The following is a 20631-nucleotide window of genomic DNA, read 5'->3' on the forward strand; positions in this document are numbered from 1 at the left end:
TCCGTTGAGGCTATCCAATGTAAGTATTGATAACCATGTAATCCCAGTTCCTTTTACTACTGATGATGTAAGTGTTGATGAAGAAACAGACCCCATTGTGAAGAGCACAGGTGAAGAAGCTAGTGAAGTAGAAGGGGTCGAAGGTGTTGACCTCGACACAGGGGGATACATCCTTCCTCATCGGGAGAACAGGGGAGTTCCACCTAAAAGGTACACACCTGAGAGGATTAACAGGAAGGCTCGCTACTCCGTTGCTTGCCTAGTTACGAGTCATCTGTCAGAAATGGCCCAAGCTTTTGAGAAAGCACTGTATGAGGAAGAAGAGATCCCATAGTCATGGGAAGAGGCTATGAGACATAAGCACTGGAGAGAGAAAATGCAAAATGAAATAGACGCACTGATCCGAAACAACACTTGGGAAACGTGCATCTTACCCAAAGGGAAGCGACCTGTAGGATGTCGATGGGTCTTCACTATCAAGAGGAGACCAGATGGCTCAGTTGAGAGGTACAAAGCAAGGCTGGTTGCGAAGGGCTATACTCAGACTTATGGGGTAGACTATTCAGAAACCTTCTCCCCAGTAGCCAAGATGAACACAATTCGAGTCTTATTATCTGTAGCGGCAAGTAGAGATTGGCCTCTGCACCAATTCGATGTGACGAATGCCTTTCTTCACGGTGAGCTGAAGAAGGAAGAAGAGGTATATATGGAGGCTCCTCCAGGATTTGCAGCAGACTTCAAGATAGGTGAAGGATGTAGGCTAAGGAAAACACTATATGGGTTGAAGCAGTCCCCAAGAGTATGGTTTGGGAAGTTTGCCGGGGCAATGATCAGTTATGGGTATAAACAGAGCAACTCCGATCATACTCTGTTTCTGAAGAAAAGAGGAGATAAAATCACTTGCTTGATCATTTACGTCGATGATATGATTATCACAGGTGATGACTTGGAAGAAATTGAGAGCTTGAAGAGGAACCTGTTTCAGGAATTTGAAATGAAGGATTTAGGAGATCTCAAGTATTTCCTTGGGATTGAAGTGTTAAGGTCACAGAGAGGGATCTTTTTGAGACAGAGAAAGTACATTTTGGACGTCCTAGCAGAGACGGGTCTCCTAGAGTGTAAGCCACCAGATACGCCTATAGCAGTTAATCATGGGTTGCAGAATAATGATAAGGCCGAGTTGACCGATCGAAGTCGATATCAGCGACTAGTTGGAAAACTTATTTATCTATCACATACTAGGCCAGACATTGCCTATGCAGTAGGGATCGTAAGTCAGTTTATGATTTGCCGATATCTGAAAGGGACAACAGGACATGGAGTGATGTTCTCTAAGAGTGATAATCTTGACATCCATGGGTACACCGATGATGATTGGGCGGGAAATCCTAATGATAGAAGGTCAACCGCCGGGTACTTTACCTTTGTTGGTGGTAACTTGGTGACTTGGAGAAGTAAAAAGCAGAGAGTGGTCGCCCTCTCGAGTGCTGAGGCAAAGTTTCGTGGAATCAAAAGTGGACTGACTGAGATAATGTTGTTAAAAAGACTGATGAAGGAACTCAGCTTCGCTCCTAGCAGAAAGTGTCGACTATACTGTGACTACAAGGCCGCTATAAGCATCTCAGAGAATTCAGTTCAACGTGATCGAACCAAGCATGTTGAGGTGGATAGACACTTTATCAAGGAAAATATTGAAGGAGACATTGTAGAGCTGCCATTTGTTCGCTCAGAGGATCAACTTGCTGACATTTTGGCAAAGGCAGTCAACAAGAGAGTTTTTGAAGATGCTCTTTGCAAATTGAGTATTAGAGACCCCACCACTCAATTTGAGGGGGAGTGTTAGAAAAGGGAAGATTGTGATTGGAATCAATTATTCCAATTAGGTGATTGACAAAATATTTTGTAATTAAATTATAATACTTGGTGCCCAAGAATACTTGAAGCTTAAGAATACTTGGAGCACAAGTTCTATAATATTTACTTGTTTGTAATCCCTATTTAAAGGGTGCTTTATACAATGAAATCATCATCCTATTAAAAACAACCGTTCTTTTTCTTCTTCCCTTTTAATTATGTTTTCTGCACAATTTAACAGAATCAATAATATGATAATGAGAAACGATAATGAAAATATCAACACCAAGATTTTACGTGGAAAACTCTCTTCAATGTGAAGAGATAAAAACCACGAGACCCACCGGTCTACCAAATCCACTATCACCAAGGAGAGAATACAACCAAGAAGTTTACAATGATTTCTAATCCTTAACAACACAACGAAGGCACTAGATAATCAATACAACTTCAAAATAGATGAAACAAACATCTCAAGAAACTGCAGTCACGTTCAGAAATTCATAACTAAAGATCTAACCGTTCAAATTCAAATTCCTTCGGTTAGAATGAAGAACCACGAGTCTTCTATCTCCAATTAAAATTTCAAGTCGACCGAACAACGTTTGGACCTCTGATCAAGACAAAACCCAAGACTGCACAATGAAGAAACTTGGAGAACATTCTTTTCCCCCTTCTTTCCTTCTACACGTTTTTCTCTCTCTCTTCTCTCAATTGTTGCGGCTCTTACACACATGGTAGGTATTTATAAGTTTTTCCATTGACCTATTTAAGTAAATAAATGGGCCAATAATATTTGGGTCTTTTTTCCACAAGTTGGGAGCCCTAACCCAACAAATCTCCCCCCTCACAACTGTGTGGAGGATCTTGCCATTCCGGCAAGAGAACAACAAGCTTCAAACTTACATGTTGGCAAAATCTTGGTCATCATTTGACCAAACCTACAATGGTCACAACTAGTCTTCGTGTAGCCTTGTTGCCTCATCACAGACTCACATTTCTTGAACCATTGTTTCGAACTTGCTTCAAACCGTACAAGCTCTTTTTCAACTTGCACACATAATCCTCTTTAACTTTTACCCTAAACCCTTCTAGTTGCTCCATGTCAATTTCTTCAGTCAAATCACCTTGAAGAAATGTAGTCTTCACATCCATTTGCTCAATCTCTAAATTAAAGCTTGCAGCTAGCCCCAACACATTTCGGATTGAAGATATCTTTACCACGGGTGAATAAATCTCATCAAAATCAACTCCCTTCATCTGACTGAAACCCTTAACAACCAGTCTTGCCTTGTATCTTGGTTTCGAAGAGTTCTCTTATTGTTTCAGTCTGTAGATCCACCTATTCTTCAAAGCTCTCTTACCCTTCGGTAACAGCATCAAATCAAACGTATCATTATCATGAAAAGACTTCATCTCATCTTTCATTGCAAGAAACCAGTTTTTCTTGTCTACCCATTCCATAGCTTCTTCAATGTACTCGGGCTCTCCCCGCCAGTCAAGAGGACATACTCACTTGAAGAGTATCTAGTAGACTGTTGTCTATCTCTGGTAGACCTTCTGGGTTCAACATCTTGTGGATCATCATCATCAATACCTGGAGGATTTTCCAAATTTTCATCTTGCTGGGCATCAGCAAAATCATCAAGCTGCATCTCAGCTTCAACTGCATTACCACCATCATTAGTAGGCAAGTGTGGTATAGAACTTGGATCAATATCAACGAGGTCATCATGAGAGTGAGAATCTGAACTCTCTGCCTTATCAATGTCATCAATAGTCTGGTCTTCACAAAACACCACATCACGGCTTCGTATTACCTTTTTCTTCAACAGGATCATACAATCAGTAACCAAACTCATCTTGACCATATCCAATAAAGATGCACTGCCTTGCTTTAGCATCTAACTTTGACCTCTCATCTCTAGGAACATGAACATAAGCTTTGCAACCAAACACCCTCAAATGATCATAAGAGGTGTTCTTCTCTGTCCAAACATTTTTTGGAACATCACCCTGCAAAGCAATCGTAGGAGTCAGATTAATAACATAAGAAGCAACACATAAAGCTTCTCCCCAAAATGACTGTGGAAGTTTCGACTCCAGTAGCATGCATCTGACCCTATCCATCAATGTTATGTTCATTCTTTCAGCCAACCCATTCAACTGAGGCGTCTTTGGTGGCATCTTCTGGTGTCTGATCCCTTGTTGCCTACAATACTCCTCAAACGGTCCACGGTACTCACCACCATTGTCTGTCCTGATGCACTTCAATTTATTTCCAGTCTGTCTTTCTGCTAAGGCCTGAAACTCCTTGAACTTGCCAAACACTTGATCTTTAGTCTTCAAGGCATACACCCATAGCTTCCTGGAATGATCATCAATAAATGTCACAAAATAAGATGCACCACCATTAGTCTTTACCTTCAAAGGACCACAAACATCTGAGTGAACCAAATCTAATAAATTTGGTTGCCGACGAGGAGGATTAGTTTTGAAAGATACTCGATTCTGCTTCCCTTCAAGGCAATGAGAGCACTTTTCAAAACTAGAACTTTGAGCACTTAGAAGAACATTCTTCTTCACCAAAGTTTCAAGTCCCTTGGCACTAATATGACTCAACCTCTTATGCCACAAATCTGGTGAACATTGTTTACCAATAACATTCACTGAGTCATCTGAAATTGAAGCTTCCAACATATACAGATTTTCCTTCAACTTCGAACCTTTAGCCAATATCAGGGACCCTTTGTCGATCTTCCATTTTCCATCAACAAAGTTATTTCCATAGCCATCACTATCAAGTCTCCCAATGGAAATCAAGTTCAGTCGAACATCTGGAGCATGTCTGACATCTCGAAGTAGCACTGTAGAACCATTCTTCACTTTTAAATAAATATTTCCAATGCCAACAACTTTAGCAAGACCATTGTTGCCCATCCTCAAAGGACTGAAATCACCTACAGTGTAAGTGCTTAAAAACTCTCTTCTGGGAGTAACATGGACGACTGCGGCACCGGAGTCACCAATCCAACATATATCAGAAGAGACCAAATTGATATCATGGTCATCAGAAACAATGACAAGATCATCACTTGTAGCAGCAACAACACAGTCATTACTATTTTCTTCAGATCTCTCAGTATTCTTATTATTCTCATTCTCCTTGTTCTTTGTTCTTGATGTGACCTGTCTTGTGGCAATAATAACACTCAACATCCTTGTATTTGGACGATCTAGACTTGCTTCTACTCCTTCCACTATTACCTTGACCTTTATTTGGATTTCTCCCCCTCTGCTCTGTAAACAAGACTTCATTCTGCGACGATGTGCCCTGAGTCTTCCTTCGAATCTCTTCATTGAGAATTCCATTCTTGGCATAATCAAATGACATTATTCTTCAAGAGCAGAGTTAGAGTTAGTGTGCGAGACTCAAAATGTTTCCCAAAAGTCAGACAAAGTATTGAGTAACCATAAACCCAGTACCTCGTCCTCAAAAGTAACACCAACACTAGACAATTGATTCAACACGCCTTGAAACTCGTTCACATGATTTGATATAGACGAGCCTTCAGAGTATCTCAAATTAATCAACTGTTTCAGCAGATATAGTTTGTTGTTACCTGTCTTGGAAGCGTACAACTTCTCAAGAGTATTCCAGAGTGTCTTCGCATTATTTTCATTTTCAGCAAGATTACAAACATTGTCGTCCACCCACATTCGGATATAACCACACACCTGTTCATGCTCAAAAGCCCAATCTTCATCATTCTTTGACTGCGGCTTCTCATAGGCGAATACAGGTTGATGCAAACATCTCACAAATAAAAGATCTTTCATCTTGCCCTTCCAAATGTGATAATTCATTACATTCAAGGAAATCATTTTGCTAGGATTAATTGCCTCCATAATTCAAGCAAATCAAACAACCACAACCGTGGCTCTGATACCACTCTGTTAAACGTCCCAAAGATCAAGTCACAAGTTGAAAATAGACTTTAATCATTGGTTACAAATAAAACATTAAAAAGGAAAATATAAAGCTAAAATTTTCTGCACGATGTTGCATGAGAGATCATATAGAGAAGGATCAAGCCTTACCTGGCAATGACGGACCTAGGTGGGGTTGCGCGGGGTCGGCCGATCCCACCGCAGATCCGTGAGTGATGCCGTGAAGCTCCGTAATCGACAGCCAACTAAGGGAAACTCCGCCCTCCGACCCCACAAAAGGTATACCTTCATCTCTATGGAAGAGAAATGAGTAAGAGAATAACTGGAAAATTATAGAAAAATAGAAAGGAGAGGAGAGAAATACAGAGAAAGTGTTATTGTGGAAGTAAAGAAAAAGAATGAACTTGAGGAGAAAGTTGAATTGAAGGAGCTTGATGAGAAAAAGTTGCAGAATCAAGAAAAGAGAATTTTGGAAGAAGCTGAGAGGCTCCGTTGTATTATTACTATTAATTTTTTAAAATTTAATTTGTGTTATAACTAATTAATATACTCCATTACTTATATGCTAGTTTAATCTATGTGTAATTTATTTAGCTATAGTAGTTTATGAGTAAATTGTAGTTGTATACTTGTACTATGATGTATTCCTCACATTTTAAAATTAACTACCGTGCATATCAAAATAAAAATAAATTTTAATTTTCAATTTTTTTTAATAATTATATATATATTATATATATGGGAGCATTATGGTGCATCCTTAATTAGAGTGCTAACGTACATCCAACCACGTGCTGCCATGTGGCACGAAAAATGCAATATTGTATATATAAAAATGCAATACACATTTGTGAAGTTGTTCATGCATTTCCGTAGATTGCATTTTAGTTATAGGAAAATTGCATTTTTTTTATTGTTATGTTTTGCATTTTCACATAAATTGCATTTTATATTGTTAAGTTTTGCATTTTCACATATATAAATGCAATCCGTATAGATATAAAATGCAAATTAAACAATCAATATCGAAAATGCAAAACTCAACAATAAAAAATGCAATCTTCATATAACAAAAATGCAATCTGTCGAAATTCATATTGCATTCTTCTGTATATAATATTGCATTTTTCATGCCACGTGGCAGCACGTGATTGGATGTACGTTAGCACTTCAAAATTAGTTAGCATATTAGTAAATCCCTATATATATATATATAGGTTTGTGTTAAAATGACAACCCCTCTTAAAATAACATCGTGACACCGCTTATACAACAATATTATAAACGCTACACAACAATATTACAAACACTACACAACAATCTATAGATTGTTGTATAGTGTGTCGGATATTGTTGTTCAAGAAAAATTGTTGTATAAAGACCAAGAACATTGCTGCCCGTCTTTTTTCAGATTTTTTTTTGCCACGTGGCAGCTTATTATTCGTCCACGTGTACAAATGATTGGCTAGAAATGGTGGTATGGTGTTATTTTAAGGGGTGGTGGTACCCTAACATGCCCCTATATATATATATATATATATATATAGCATTAAGGTCCTTTTACACCCTAAGTGTCTTTTGTTTTCTTAATATCAACCATAAGATGGAGGGAATGGATGGACTAGATTAAAAAGGCCAATCTAATCCCGTATTGCATTATTTGTGCATTTTCGTGCATTAAAAGGGTAATGCAGTAAAATAACATACTACATAATCAGTTTCGAAACTGCAGGTCCGACATTTATGCGGCATTTTCATCGACCTCTCAACTCTCTCTCTCACTCCATCCCATCAATAGTCATTCCCAAATTTTATCCCCTCATTCCACAAAACCCTAGCCGCCGCTCGGTCAATTGAAATCGAGTTCTACGAACGCCGCCCGCCACGAAATCTCCGTTGGTGAACCATTCACGCCATGGATTGGACGTCGGTGGACGATTCCCGCCGAGAAATCACTGCGCGCTCTTGGTTGAAAATCGAAACATCTACTTCCAAAAAAAAGGTGTGGTTAGGTTTTTTTTGTTTGGTAGGCACAAGCACTCGTAAACTTCGATTGAAGTCACAAACACTCTTAAACAACGATTTTGAGTTTGTAATCGAAATAATGCACAAAATTATGTGGGTCGATTTTTTTGGGAAAGATGAAATTGTTGTTGGTAGAGATAGGGTTTTGTTCATCCTTGATAAAACAATTTCTTTTTTCTTTTGGATCTGGGTTTTGCATCGGTTTACTTTTAGTTGGTGTAATGCACAAAAGATGCTGTTTTTTTGTTGGAGACGTTGGTATTGCGAGCATTCTATTTACTGTATGCTCGTTTTCCGGCCAATATGTACACTTTTTGTCCTTTTTTGTGTGAAAAAACACTGAGCTATGGTTGAAAACTCGCCGATTTTTGCCCTCTCGTTGCACAGATATAGAATGACTAAAAGACAACGCCCTTACAAAAGCCAGCCGGAACTGAATGAAGGTTATGCATCATTCCATCAATTTTGTGGGTTATTGTTCATTTTTGTTCTGTGATTGTTTGGCATGAATATGTTGGATGCATCCCTTTAGCAAGTGATGTATTCCTGTCTTTGTGTTTGTGCATTATAGGTTCTGTTCTGTGCATTGGTAAAGAGATGTCGTGCATTACTAAATCAAACGCTTAGATTATTTGGCATTTTTGTTCTGTGATTGTTTGGCATGAATCTGTTGGATGCATCCCTTTAGCAAGTGATGTATTCCTGTCTTTGTGTTTGTGCATTATAGGTTCTGTTCTGTGCATTGGTAAAGAGATGTCGTGCATTACTAAATCAAACGCTTAGATTATTTGGAATTTTTGTTTTGTGGGAGTTTGGCATGAATCTGATGGATGCCTCCCTTTAGCAATTGATGTATTCCTGTCTTTGTGTTTGTGCATTATAGGTTCTGTTCTGTGCATTGGTAAAGAGATGTCGTGCATTACTAAATCAAACGCTTAGATTATTTGGCATTTTTGTTTTGTGGGAGTTTGGCATGAATCTGATGGATGCATCCCTTTAGCAAGTGATATATTCCTGTCTTTGTGTTTGTGCATTACAGCTTCAGTTCTGTGCATTGATAAATACATGGCGTGCATTACTTACTTCAACGCATAGATTATTTGGCCTTTTTGCTCTGTGGGAGTGTCGCATGAATTTGTTGGATGCATCCCTTTAGCAATTGATATATTGGTATGTTTGTGTTTGTGCATTACAGCTTCAGTTCAGAGCATTGGTAAATACTTGGCGTGCATTAGTTACTTAAACGCATAGATTGTTTGATCTAAAACATGGTTTTACCTGTTCTGGGCAGGTTCCAAGCACTGTCGAACTGAGTTTGACCAAGCCGTAGACGATGTTATTCCCATAGGATTAGCTGAGAAACTGCGGAAAAGGTTAGCCGAGGAAGAGGCTGCAACAAGTTCACGCAATGAAGACTTGGAGAAAAAGAAACCCAGGGGGAAGAAAGCCGACCACCTTTACTGTCGTCAAAACCCAACCGAGTTCATATCATGTATACAAAACCTGACTCCCCGGCAGAAGGAAGCAGTGATCGAAATGGGATTCGGCGCTGTCCTAGAGTTCAACATCAGGGAGTTCCCAGGTTACCTAGCTTACCGGGTGTTGAAGTCGTTAAATCTGGCTCGTTGCGAGATTCCATTATCTGGTGGCGAGCGCCTAACACTAGACGAGGAGGATGTCCACCTTACATTGGGTTTCCCAAGAGGGCGGATTCAGATTGCACGCAAAGAAGAATATCAGTCAAACTTCGAGTTCAACGATATGGTTGCTGCGCGGTGTAAAAAGTCTCGGTACAAGCTGAACGCGACAGATGTTGCGAATATGATTAAGGATGAAACTGATGGTGGTCCGGTCTTCAAGCGTCTATTCATGTTCTTACTTGAGAATGCCTTGATGGAGACTCCGTCAGACGGCAATTGCAAGCCAAAGATACTACACTTTATCGACGATGTGGAGGCTATCAGTGACATGAATTGGTGCGGTTACGTCTTATCCGTGCTGGAAGTCACTTATCTGGGCTGGGACAGAGGGGATACTGCATACTTCACCGGACCAATCCATTTTCTTTTGGTAAGTAATAGTGGCAGTGCATTATATGTCAAAGTTCATGCATTACTTTTTGCTGCATTAATGATCCAAATATTTTGCATTATAACACCCTGTTCTGTGCATTGTTTTTGTGTCAGTGTGCGTACGTGGACCGTGTGGTTCACATACGGAGGCGAGTCGAGCGTGCCTGGCCCACTATAAAGGGTTGGACAGCGGAGACACTCAAGCAAAGGGAAGATGCGGAGATTGATCAGTTCGGAACTGGGAGGTTAGAGGGCCGCATTGACAAACATCAGTACCTTGCCGACGAGGAAGCAAGGAGGGTAGACGCTGTGTATAGGGGAGATAGTGGAACCCCAAGCAGGAACAAGGCGAAGAGACTCAGAGATCGTTTTGTCGCTTCGAGTTCTTTGATGGGACACGCCATTGCAAGGTGGGTCGAGGATTTTAAGCAGATACCTATTGAACTGCTTGACGATGGGTGCTTCCGAGTAGGGAGTCAGATTGGGTTGAAGTTGTTAGGGGTGGAAGATGAAAAGCCTGTGGACGATGAGGAAATCGTGACAACACTAACACAAGCGAGGGAAGACGAGGAAGAGTACAGTCCCGAGTGGATTGCGGAAATGGAGAAGATGATGCAGGCATACGACAAAAAGAAAACAATAAGCAGGGGATTTGATAGGCCATCTTTCATCTTGGATGGCTTTGAGTTTCCTGACCCTTTTGCTACGCAGAAAGAACAACAGGCAGATGGTGAGCATGATGGTGTTGCTATTTTTTTAGAGTTTACAACGCATTGTATACAGACTTTTTTGCTTTATTAAATCATAATTCACGCATTATTTACTTTTGTCAGGAGACATGCCTAATTCAGTTGGTGGATCTGGAACGACATCTGGGACAGCCCCAGGTGGTGTGGAAAGCAGCCATGGGGTAGGAACATTACATCAGTGAATGTGTATTCATTCTTCATGTTACAAAATACTTAACCGTGCGTCCATTGTGTACAACCGGCTGTGGTTAGAGGTGAAAGTGAAGGAGGCAGTGGAAATAAAGTCAAAACAAAGAAGGTGAAGGGAAAACAAAACCTGGAACGCAGTGAGATTCCATCTGATAAAGATGTAGGTCGTAAGGAGGTGAAGGGAAAACGGGCTGCCAATACAAAAGTAATTCCTTTAATAAATATCTTGAATTACAACTACTTGTTACGGTGTTCATTATTTGACAGGTTGTGTGCATTGTATTCAACTGTTTAGTCATTAAAAGTATTAATTGCTTGCAGTATATAGGCTGTATTAACCATAACAACATGGTGTGTTTAATGCATCACATGGTGTTGGTAGTGCACATTATTTAGTTTTTTTTTTAAGTATACAGTACTTATTATACCTTAAATGGAACCTTACTTTTGTCCATGTAGAAAATTGGCCAAGCTACTGAAAAGGGTATTGAGATTGGTGTGGGGGAAACTGTCGGGCTTGGACACTCCAGATGGTGATTTTGAGGTATGTTGTATTTAATTTGTGGGGTTGCGGATTTATTGTATTAACCCTGTCACCTATTATTGCAGGATCCCGGGAAGCTGGCATCATCCCGTTTCAAGACAGCCAGTCTGGCTGCCCGTTCTCCATTCCACAACCGGGCGATTACACTAACGGCAAAGCCAAACTATCCGGACAAGTCGCTAAGTTTTTTAGTTTTGCTCGACTATTTCGTGTGAAATGGGTTACTTATGCACACTTTATTATTGTGCAGGGAGACGGTTGTCTACGTAGACGACTGTATCACGACAATGCATATTGAATTCGCGTCGCTGGCGCCGTTCAAGCGCATTAGCCCAGCCATTGTAGACACTTGGAGCGCCCACTTGAATAACATGGAGAAGCTCAAAGCTCCGGAAACAGTTGCTAGGGTCTTCTTCTCGACAAAACCATGCGTTAGTGAAATACCTTGTGCCCTGGTTGGTAATTAGTATTGCAATTATAAATAATTAACTTGTTTACCACATTACACTGTAGAGACACACCGTGATTGATACCCCGGCTGAATGGTCAGAGGACCAGTTGAGGGAGACATTCTGGACTCGGTTGTTCGATGATGTACTTGGAACGGGAATCTTCAAATGGGAGAACTTTGACATGGTAAATTCTATTACGCTTAACCCATCTGATGTACATACGTTAACCTAATTTCATTTGTACAGTTTTTCTTCCCGGTTTGGGGTTCTACACATCAGTATATGGTGTGTTTTGATCTGCCGGATGGCAACATGAACATCATTGACCACACATTGGCCGACTCCCACAAATCTTTCAAGGCAAAATATGGGAAAACACCCTCCCTTTTGGTGCGTGTTTGAGGGTATTCCATTAAGTTGCATTACATTCGGATAACTGCGCATTATCTGTGTTTCTAACGCATTTTTTTGTGGGAATTTGTTGCAGAAACAATTTTTCGCAGAAGCGCTGGTGAAGTTGAAGGCTAATCAAAAGGCAGCCGAGGTCCGAAAATGTAAGACACATGTGGTGGCTATGACTTGGAGGAGAAACGAGCCATCCGTGGAGACGGGGGTGTACATCATTCGGCGGAAAGGACAAAGATTGGCAGTGCGGATTCACCGCCAACGGGACAAAAAATCTGGAAATGTACCGAATTAAGGTAGCAAACGCACTGCTGTCTTCTACACACAATTCTGAGCGCGACACCAACATCTCTTATGCCGCCAAGTTCTGGAAAGAGAAGCCGCCAAAGTTCAATTTCGATAAGTGGGTCGACGAGTTTGGGCTGGATTGATTGCAGGAGTACTGATTAGGAACGATGTTGACGTTAGGTTTAAGACAGTTAGTTTGGGATAACTTATTTTGATTTGGTCAAATGACGCATGTTTTGAACCATACATTTCACTTGATAACTGATGCATATTTTGGTAATAGTTGCTGTATCCGCAATGGATGAAATAACCGAGAGTAATGCACAACATAGCCCTATTAATGTAATGCTATAAAACGATAATGCACATTAACAGAGTAATGGAGTAATGGACTAAATAAACGGTAGTGCTGCGCAACCTGGCGGGTTAAATGCAAGTCTAAAAAACGATAACAAACATTAACAAAGTGATGGAGTAATGGATTAAATAAACGGAGTGATGCATAAAATACACATTATTAATGCAAGGATATCAATCGATAATGCACATTATGAACGAACTCGACAAATGGAACAAAACGACGAAATGATGCACAGAATATCGCTATTAATGCAAGCCTATAAATGCGCTAATGCACGAAACCAAAAAACTCAATTAATGGAATAAATAGAGGGAGTGATGCATATAATATCCTAATTAATGCAAGGTTGTACGTCGATAATCAACAATAAATATAGCAACTCCACAGAGTTATTCTGCAAAAAATGACCACAGCGATACACAGAATAAGAACAAATCAGAGCCGAAAATTTATTTTATTAGGTACAAAACACATCAAGCTTTCCTCTTCCCTTTGCTAAGCGCTTTCTCCTTCTCCAGCTCTTTAAGCATTGGACAGTTTCTAGAGTCGTGATGGCCCAACTCATCGCACGCCTTACAACGTCTAAGAGGCCTAGCAGCCTCCTTTATAGCCTTTTCTCTCTTTGAAACCAATCGGCTCGCGGAGCTGCTAGCATGACCCTTCGTCTTTACGACATCCGGATGATGGACCTCTACAACTTCAGGCCTTGGCATTCCGTAAAATTCTTCAATCATGTGCCTCTTTTCAAACGCCAAAGATGGAGGAGTTCCTGCTTGAAGAGAATTACCAAGTTCTTCCAAACCACTAACGAAAGCACGAAGCACTTCAATGTCACTATCAAAACGTCGAACAAAGCCGTAGAACAACGATATTCCCTGATTTGTAACAGTCTGCCTATCGTCAACGGTGGACATTGTTTCTACGGTGACATCAAAAATTCCATGTACGGCCTTGGCTAAGGGAGTCTTCATCCATCGGCTGTTGCAGTACATCTCTGGAATTTTTGACACTTCATTGTTCCTGAATAGAAAAAAAATTGGCAACACAAATAGCCCTGCCTACCGAACAATTTGCAGTCGCACGAGTATGGTTCGTCAGTCTTGTCGTGTGTCACAGAATACGAATTCCGTCGGTTGTCCCCAAGCTTGTAGGTGTCCATCGTATCTGTTGATGAAAAACCAAGCACACGGCATTTGTCATTCCCATCAACAATTTCTTCTTGTATCTTCCTGAACATACTGTCTGTATAAAGCGTCGCAGCATGTTTCTCGAAACCCAACTTAGTGGCCAGTATGGGCACGGAAGTAGCATCGTTGTAGTCCAGCTTTGTTCTAGCATTCCGCTGAAAGTCCAGAGCATTGTTGAAATACAAGTATAATTCGGCAAGGTTCGCTCGGGGCTTCATAAAATTTTTGTAGAAACTGTTTTCAGATTCTGATATGGACGTAGTCCTAATCATCGAACCGAGTGGGAAATCTCTGAAGTAGGCCGGTATCCACATCTGTCTATACTCGTACAATGTGTTCAACCAATCAACGACTTCCAGCTCATAACGCTCAATCACTCCATTCCACTCCTCTTCAAATTCGTCGGGTTCAAGCAAGTCCGACCAAACGCATGCATTGAATTCTTTCTTGAAATCTTCGTCCCTAAGCAACCTGCCTGGAACCTTGGAAGCCAACTTGTGCATTATATGCCACATACACCATCGGTGTCGAGTTCCAACAAGAACCTCTTGAATAGCTGATTTCATGCCTAAGTCTTGATCGGTCACAATCATTTTGGGGGCTACACCCATGCATTCGACAAAATGTTTGAACAACCAGGCAAAGGCCCCTGTTTTCTCGTTGCAGACCAATCCAGCAGCAAATGTTACGGGTTTACCATGATTGTCCTTCCCCGTGAAAGGTGTGAAGATCATGCAGTACCTGTGATGCACACAAGTTTGTAGCATTAGCATAATTAATTCTGAATAATGCATAACGTTAACGGTATAATGCAACTTTATGGCTTTAGAATGCACTCAGTAATGTACAAAAACCTGCATATAATGTATACCTGTTTGTGTTGTAAGTGGAGTCAAACGCCACTATGTCACCAAACATATGGTAGTTCCTCTTCATCAAACCATCACACCAAAAAAGGGCAACCAACTGGTTAGCATCATTAACTTCGTAGTGATATGTGAAGGCGTCCGACAACTCCTTCTTCTTCGCCATGTCTTCCAACACCATTTGCACGTCACAACCGTGTGCGAATGCTTTGATGTCACGAGATGTGTTCCTGATATCCCCAACATTGCAACCGACAAGGTCAAACCCACCGAGGATTTCCTTCGATACCTTAAAGGTAAGTGTGGGGCCTATATTAGCCTTGGAACAGTCAAGAATGAATTTGTGATGTACGTCATCCAACTTCCGGTTAAGTGTCATAAACTGCTGATGCTCCGACTCCACCATACAATGGTTGTGAACCTCGTTGAACTCGTGAATAATATATCCCGGTATTCCTGATTCGGAAAAGTACTTGAAGGATATACAAGCTTTACAACCACAACGCTTGGAAAGCCGCCTGCGTTTAAGAGTAAAACCAGAGCGTGCATTCACATCATCTTCCTCGTTCGACCTCTTGCAGCCCTCCCTATTGCATACCACATAATACCAAGTAGTAACACCATCCGACGCCTTCCTCATTCCTTGTTTGCGGGTATCAAACCCAACAGCGCGGGCATAAACATCATAAAACGCAAACACAAAATCTAGGGATTGGAACTTCTGACCAATCACAGGCTTCAATTGTGGAGAGCATTCAGGTATAACAAACACTGTACATAAAATCAAAGCAACAAGCGTATTGGAATTTAGTTTCATTATATGATACAAATCGAACATTACAACTAAGAAATAGTGCATTATACTTTAATATTTGAACATTACAAACGTGGGTTAATACCACACTACAGCCGAGATAATAACTAAATCCAGAATTACAACACAGCATTTTAGAAAACAAAATAAACACTAAAATAAAAACATCAAGCGTATTAGAATTTAGTTTCATTCAATGATATGAACCATACATTAAACATAAGAAAGAATGCATTATACTTTAATATTTGTACATTACATACTTTGAGTAAAACCACACAGCGGCCGAGATAATAACAAAACCCTATTCAAAACACTGAAACTCGTCGACTAAACAAAATACTACACCCTAACCACCAATGACTGCTCCACCCTAGTGGATTAGATTAAACTCGCCCAATACAGTCAAACACGACAACTAATAAAAAAACCCCTGAGATTATATAATTAACAAACATGACATTAGAATAAACACAAAAATCGTAAAATATCAATAAGATGAACGAACTCAGATTCATAATCAACATGTGAAGTCCTTAAATTACCTTCTTCCATTGTTGGAGAATAAGAAGAAAAATACAAAGGCTGCAAGTTTTTCTATTCTTCTAATAAGATGAACGAACTCAGATTCACGACTTCCTCCGGATTAACGCCTCTGTGATGTATTGATACAGAAAGATTTTTTTGGAGAGAGAAGAAAGATTCTGCTAATTCCATGAAAAAAACCGATGCAATATATTGTGGAGAGAAAATCAAGCAAGTTTCCATAACTAACTCTAATGTGATTTCCTAAAACACCCTACACGATTATTTTAAGCATTTAAATTAATAATATGTGGCATTATTTAGGGCCATAAGATCTTTAAATTGAATGGTCAAGATTAAAAAGGAGAATAGAACATAAAACCAAAGAAGGATATGAATACATCCCTATATATATATATATAGGGTCTTGTTAGGATGAGATTTTTGGGTATAATTGAGAAATGAGATGCAATCTCAGCCACTAATTCACAAGATTAACTTAATGTCAACAACTATCACATTATGTCAACACAGGGGTATAATTGTCTTTTCATTAAATTGTGTTTGAAATCATTTTCTAAAATTGTCTTCAAATCTTCAAATCTTCAATATTCAAATCTTCAAATCTCTTCAACATTCAAATCTTCGTATCTTCAAACCTTCAACATTCAAATCTTCAAATCTTCAACATTCAATAAAATAACACTTATTAAAATGTCAACAACTAAAAAATAACACTTACAATTCATATATCAATACCGAGAATATCGAATGTCAACAACTCGTATTAAAATGTCAACAACTAAAAAATAACACTTACAATTCACATATCAATACCGAGAATATCGAATGTCAACAACTCCTATTAAAATGTCAACAACTAACAAATAACACTTACAATTCACATACAATACCGATAATACCGAATGTCAACAACTAACAAATAACACTTACAATTCACATATCAATACAGAGAATATCGAATGTCAACAATTCGTATTAAAATGTAAACAACTAACAAATAACACTTACTATTCACATATCAACATCGAGAATATCGAATGTCAACAACTCGTATTAAAATGTCAACAACTAACAAATAACACTTAAAATTCACATATCAATACCGAGAATATCGAATGTCAACAACTCGTATTAAAATGTCAACAAGTAACAAATAACACTTATAATTCACTTATCAATAGCGAGATTATCGAATGTCAACAACTAGTATTAAAATGTCAACAACTAAAAAATAACACTTATAATTCACATATTAATAGCGAGATTATCGAATGTCAACAACTCACGTTTACATATAATTCATGTCAACAACAATGTTTTACATATAATTTATGTCAACTACATTTTTCATAAAATTTATGTCAACAACAAACGTTATTATGTCAACGAGCTATATAATTCATGTCAATGACCTATATAATTAATGTCAACAACAACGTTTTACATATAATTAATGTCAACAGCAACATTTTACGTATAAATTATGTCAATAACAACGTTTTACATATAATTGACATTGTATATATATAGTTGACATTGTTTTCGTACTCAACAACAAACATTTTTATGTCAACAACTTATATAATTTATGTCAATAATAATATTTTAGGCAATATCACAAACACCTTATCCACAACTCACAAATTCCAGCAATACAATTGAATTAAAAACTGCATCCATATATTTCACAAATTAATCGTAATTGTTCTTATAAGATGGAACACCGTTTAATATTTCTCCGGCGGCGAGATTCGATCTACATCGAAACCGCCACCAACCGCCTGACTCAATTCGACCACATCGCCTCTCCGCAGCTCGCAAAGGAGCTCCGCCGTGGAGCCAGCGATAGGTTTCACAGAAATTTGAATACGCCACTGGAGGCGGCAATCGACGGAGGAGAGGAGATGGCGAGGAGATGTGTGTGTGAATGTGATCCTTTTATTTTTGAAGTGATCTGAAGGAGATGGAACGATCTAACCTTTTACGTGCAATTCTTCAGATTCTCTCTCCTTTTCCCCTTTTTCAACTTTTGCAGCATCACTTTATGCTAGTTTACCAATTCCATCAATTACACCTTCAATCACCTCTCTCTCTAGAAATTGATTTAGCCATGGATTCCGGCAATAGCGGGAGTATGCAATCCTCCAGCGACGGCGACGATCAGGAATTCGATTCCAGCTCCTCTTTTCCTCACAATTTCACCTCAATCTCTGCGCCACAGTTTCTCTCTCATCAAACCCCCAATTTCTTCAACAGTAATCTCCCGCAGAGTCTCAATCACGCCAGCAACGGCTTAATCATGCCAAATCCAACTTCGGCGACGCCGTAGCAACAGTAGAGGAACCCTAAGAAGTGGACGCGAGCGTAGCGGCGGGCGCCGACAACCGTACTCACCACCGACAGGGGATTGGGGCGGGGAGGTTGTTGTAGCTGAGATCGAGGCTGGTGAGGGAGCGGGCTAAGGTCGGGGAGGGGGCTGGAGATGGAGTTGCGGCTGAGGTCGAGCCTCTGGAGGGATTTGGCGGCGGCGATTGGTGGCGGGAGAAGGAACTGGAGAGGTTTTGGAGATTGGGGAGGCAAGGCGATGGAAGGGAGGTGAGATTGGCAAATTATTATGAAATTACTATTCTACCCTTTCATAACAAATTAATATTAAAATATTTTTTATGTGGCAAAATCTGGACCGCTCATTTAATAAAAATGGGTGGCTGATGCATCTCATTTCTCAATTACTCTAAAAAAATCTCAATTGATCATGGACCTATATATATATATACCTATATATATATATATATATATATATATAGGTCCATGATCAATTGAGATTTTTTTAGAGTAATTGAGAAATGAGATGCAATATCAGCCACCCATTTTTATTAAATGAGTGGTCCAGATTTTGACACACAAAAAATATTTTTAGATTAATTTATTATGAAAGGGCATGGTGGTAAATTTTTTTATCTAACAACTCTCTTCTCCCTTCCCAAAGCCAGCCCGCAACTCTCTCCACCTCTATCTCTCCGGTCTCCACACGCCCCTGTGTCTCTCTCTAGAGATCAATCCGCCAACGATTCTGTCTGGATTCATTTGTTTTTTGTTTTTCAGATTTTAATTTTTTGAGTTAAAAATGGCGCAGAGGACGGAGAAGGAGGAGACGGAGTTCAAGGTCGTACGGCGTGGCTGGAAACTCCTCCGACGCTAATAATCTCTGTCAGAAGTGTTTCAACGCAACCGCAGCGGCATCAAGCTCCGTCGGTGCCGTGGCGAAGCCGTTGAATCACGTTTTGTTGGAGAAATCCTTCAGATCTAGCTCGTTTCTGCCAGAGAGGAGGCTCGCTTCTGCTGCGACGAACCGAGATCTGAAGAGAGAGGCCTCCGTAGCTGCGATTCCGATGAAGAGAGAAGTTAATCTTGTACTCCGACGGTGACGATTTTATCGTGTCCTGATTCAAATTAAACAATGATTTTTTAGTAATTGATGACTGAATCGTGGATCGGAGAAGGTGAAATGCTGAAATTCAAGTACCTGAATCTCGATTAGGATTAATGAGTAGGAGTAGGCGAAGGCTATGGCGCCGAGAGCTTGGAAGCTTCTCCAGATCTTCTGTGTTTTGCCGATTGTTTGGACTCCGACGACTATTCTGATGTTGATTCCGGTCATACTCCCCATCACTTTCCCGGATTCTGATCGGAAAATGAAAATGTTGTTAATTAATTGACTAGTTAGGGTTTCAAATTGGGGGGAAATCGAAAATCAGCTGCAACTTTTTTAATTATATCATAATCAAAAATCACCTGCAATTAATTGACTAATTCATGTCAACAGGACACATATAATGTCAACCACATATATGCAAAACATTGTTGTTGACATGAATTATATGTAAAACGTTGTTGTTGACATAAATAATATACGTCGTTGACATGAAAATATACAGCACACATATAATGTCAACCACATATATGCAAAACATTGTTGTTGACATGAATTATATGTAAAACGTTGTTGTTGACATAAATAATATACGTCGTTGACATGAAAATATTTGTTTTTTACATTAATTATTTGTAAAATGTTATTGTTGACATAATAATTGACATAAATAAAGTTTGTTGTTGACATCGTAGTTGACATAAATAAAGTTTGTTGTTGGCATCGTGTTGACATAAATAAAGTTTGTTGTTGACATCGTAGTTGACATAAATAACGTTTGTTGTTGACATCGTAGTTGACATAATGTCTCTGTAGTTGACATCGTGCAAAAATGACAATTATACCCCCTAGTTGACATAAATAACGTTTGTTGTTAGTTGTTGACATTTTA

General features: G+C 39.5%; 1 protein-coding gene across 1 annotated transcript; it reads right to left on the reverse strand.

The window, feature by feature from the left end:
* Positions 1-13363: 13363 nt before the first annotated feature.
* Positions 13364-16312, reverse strand: LOC125220880 (protein FAR1-RELATED SEQUENCE 5-like). The gene is made up of 4 exons (XM_048123012.1): positions 16303-16312; positions 14949-15714; positions 14012-14818; positions 13364-13910 (listed from the first exon to the last, which is right to left on the reverse strand). The coding sequence occupies exons 1-4, from the start codon at positions 16310-16312 to the stop codon at positions 13364-13366; spliced, it is 2130 nt and encodes a 709-aa protein (XP_047978969.1).
* Between the last annotated feature and the right edge of the window lie 4319 nt (positions 16313-20631).

This window comes from Salvia hispanica, chromosome 4 (genome assembly GCF_023119035.1).
Source record: "Salvia hispanica cultivar TCC Black 2014 chromosome 4, UniMelb_Shisp_WGS_1.0, whole genome shotgun sequence".
Classification (NCBI taxonomy): domain Eukaryota; kingdom Viridiplantae; phylum Streptophyta; class Magnoliopsida; order Lamiales; family Lamiaceae; genus Salvia; species Salvia hispanica.

Coding starts and splice junctions, on each gene's coding strand:
- LOC125220880 (XM_048123012.1), bottom strand. Junction 14,819..14,948: donor TCCACTTACAACACAAACAG/GTATACATTATA, acceptor TGTGCATCACAG/GTACTGCATGATCTTCACAC. Junction 13,911..14,011: donor GGGGACAACCGACGGAATTC/GTATTCTGTGAC, acceptor TTTTCTATTCAG/GAACAATGAAGTGTCAAAAA.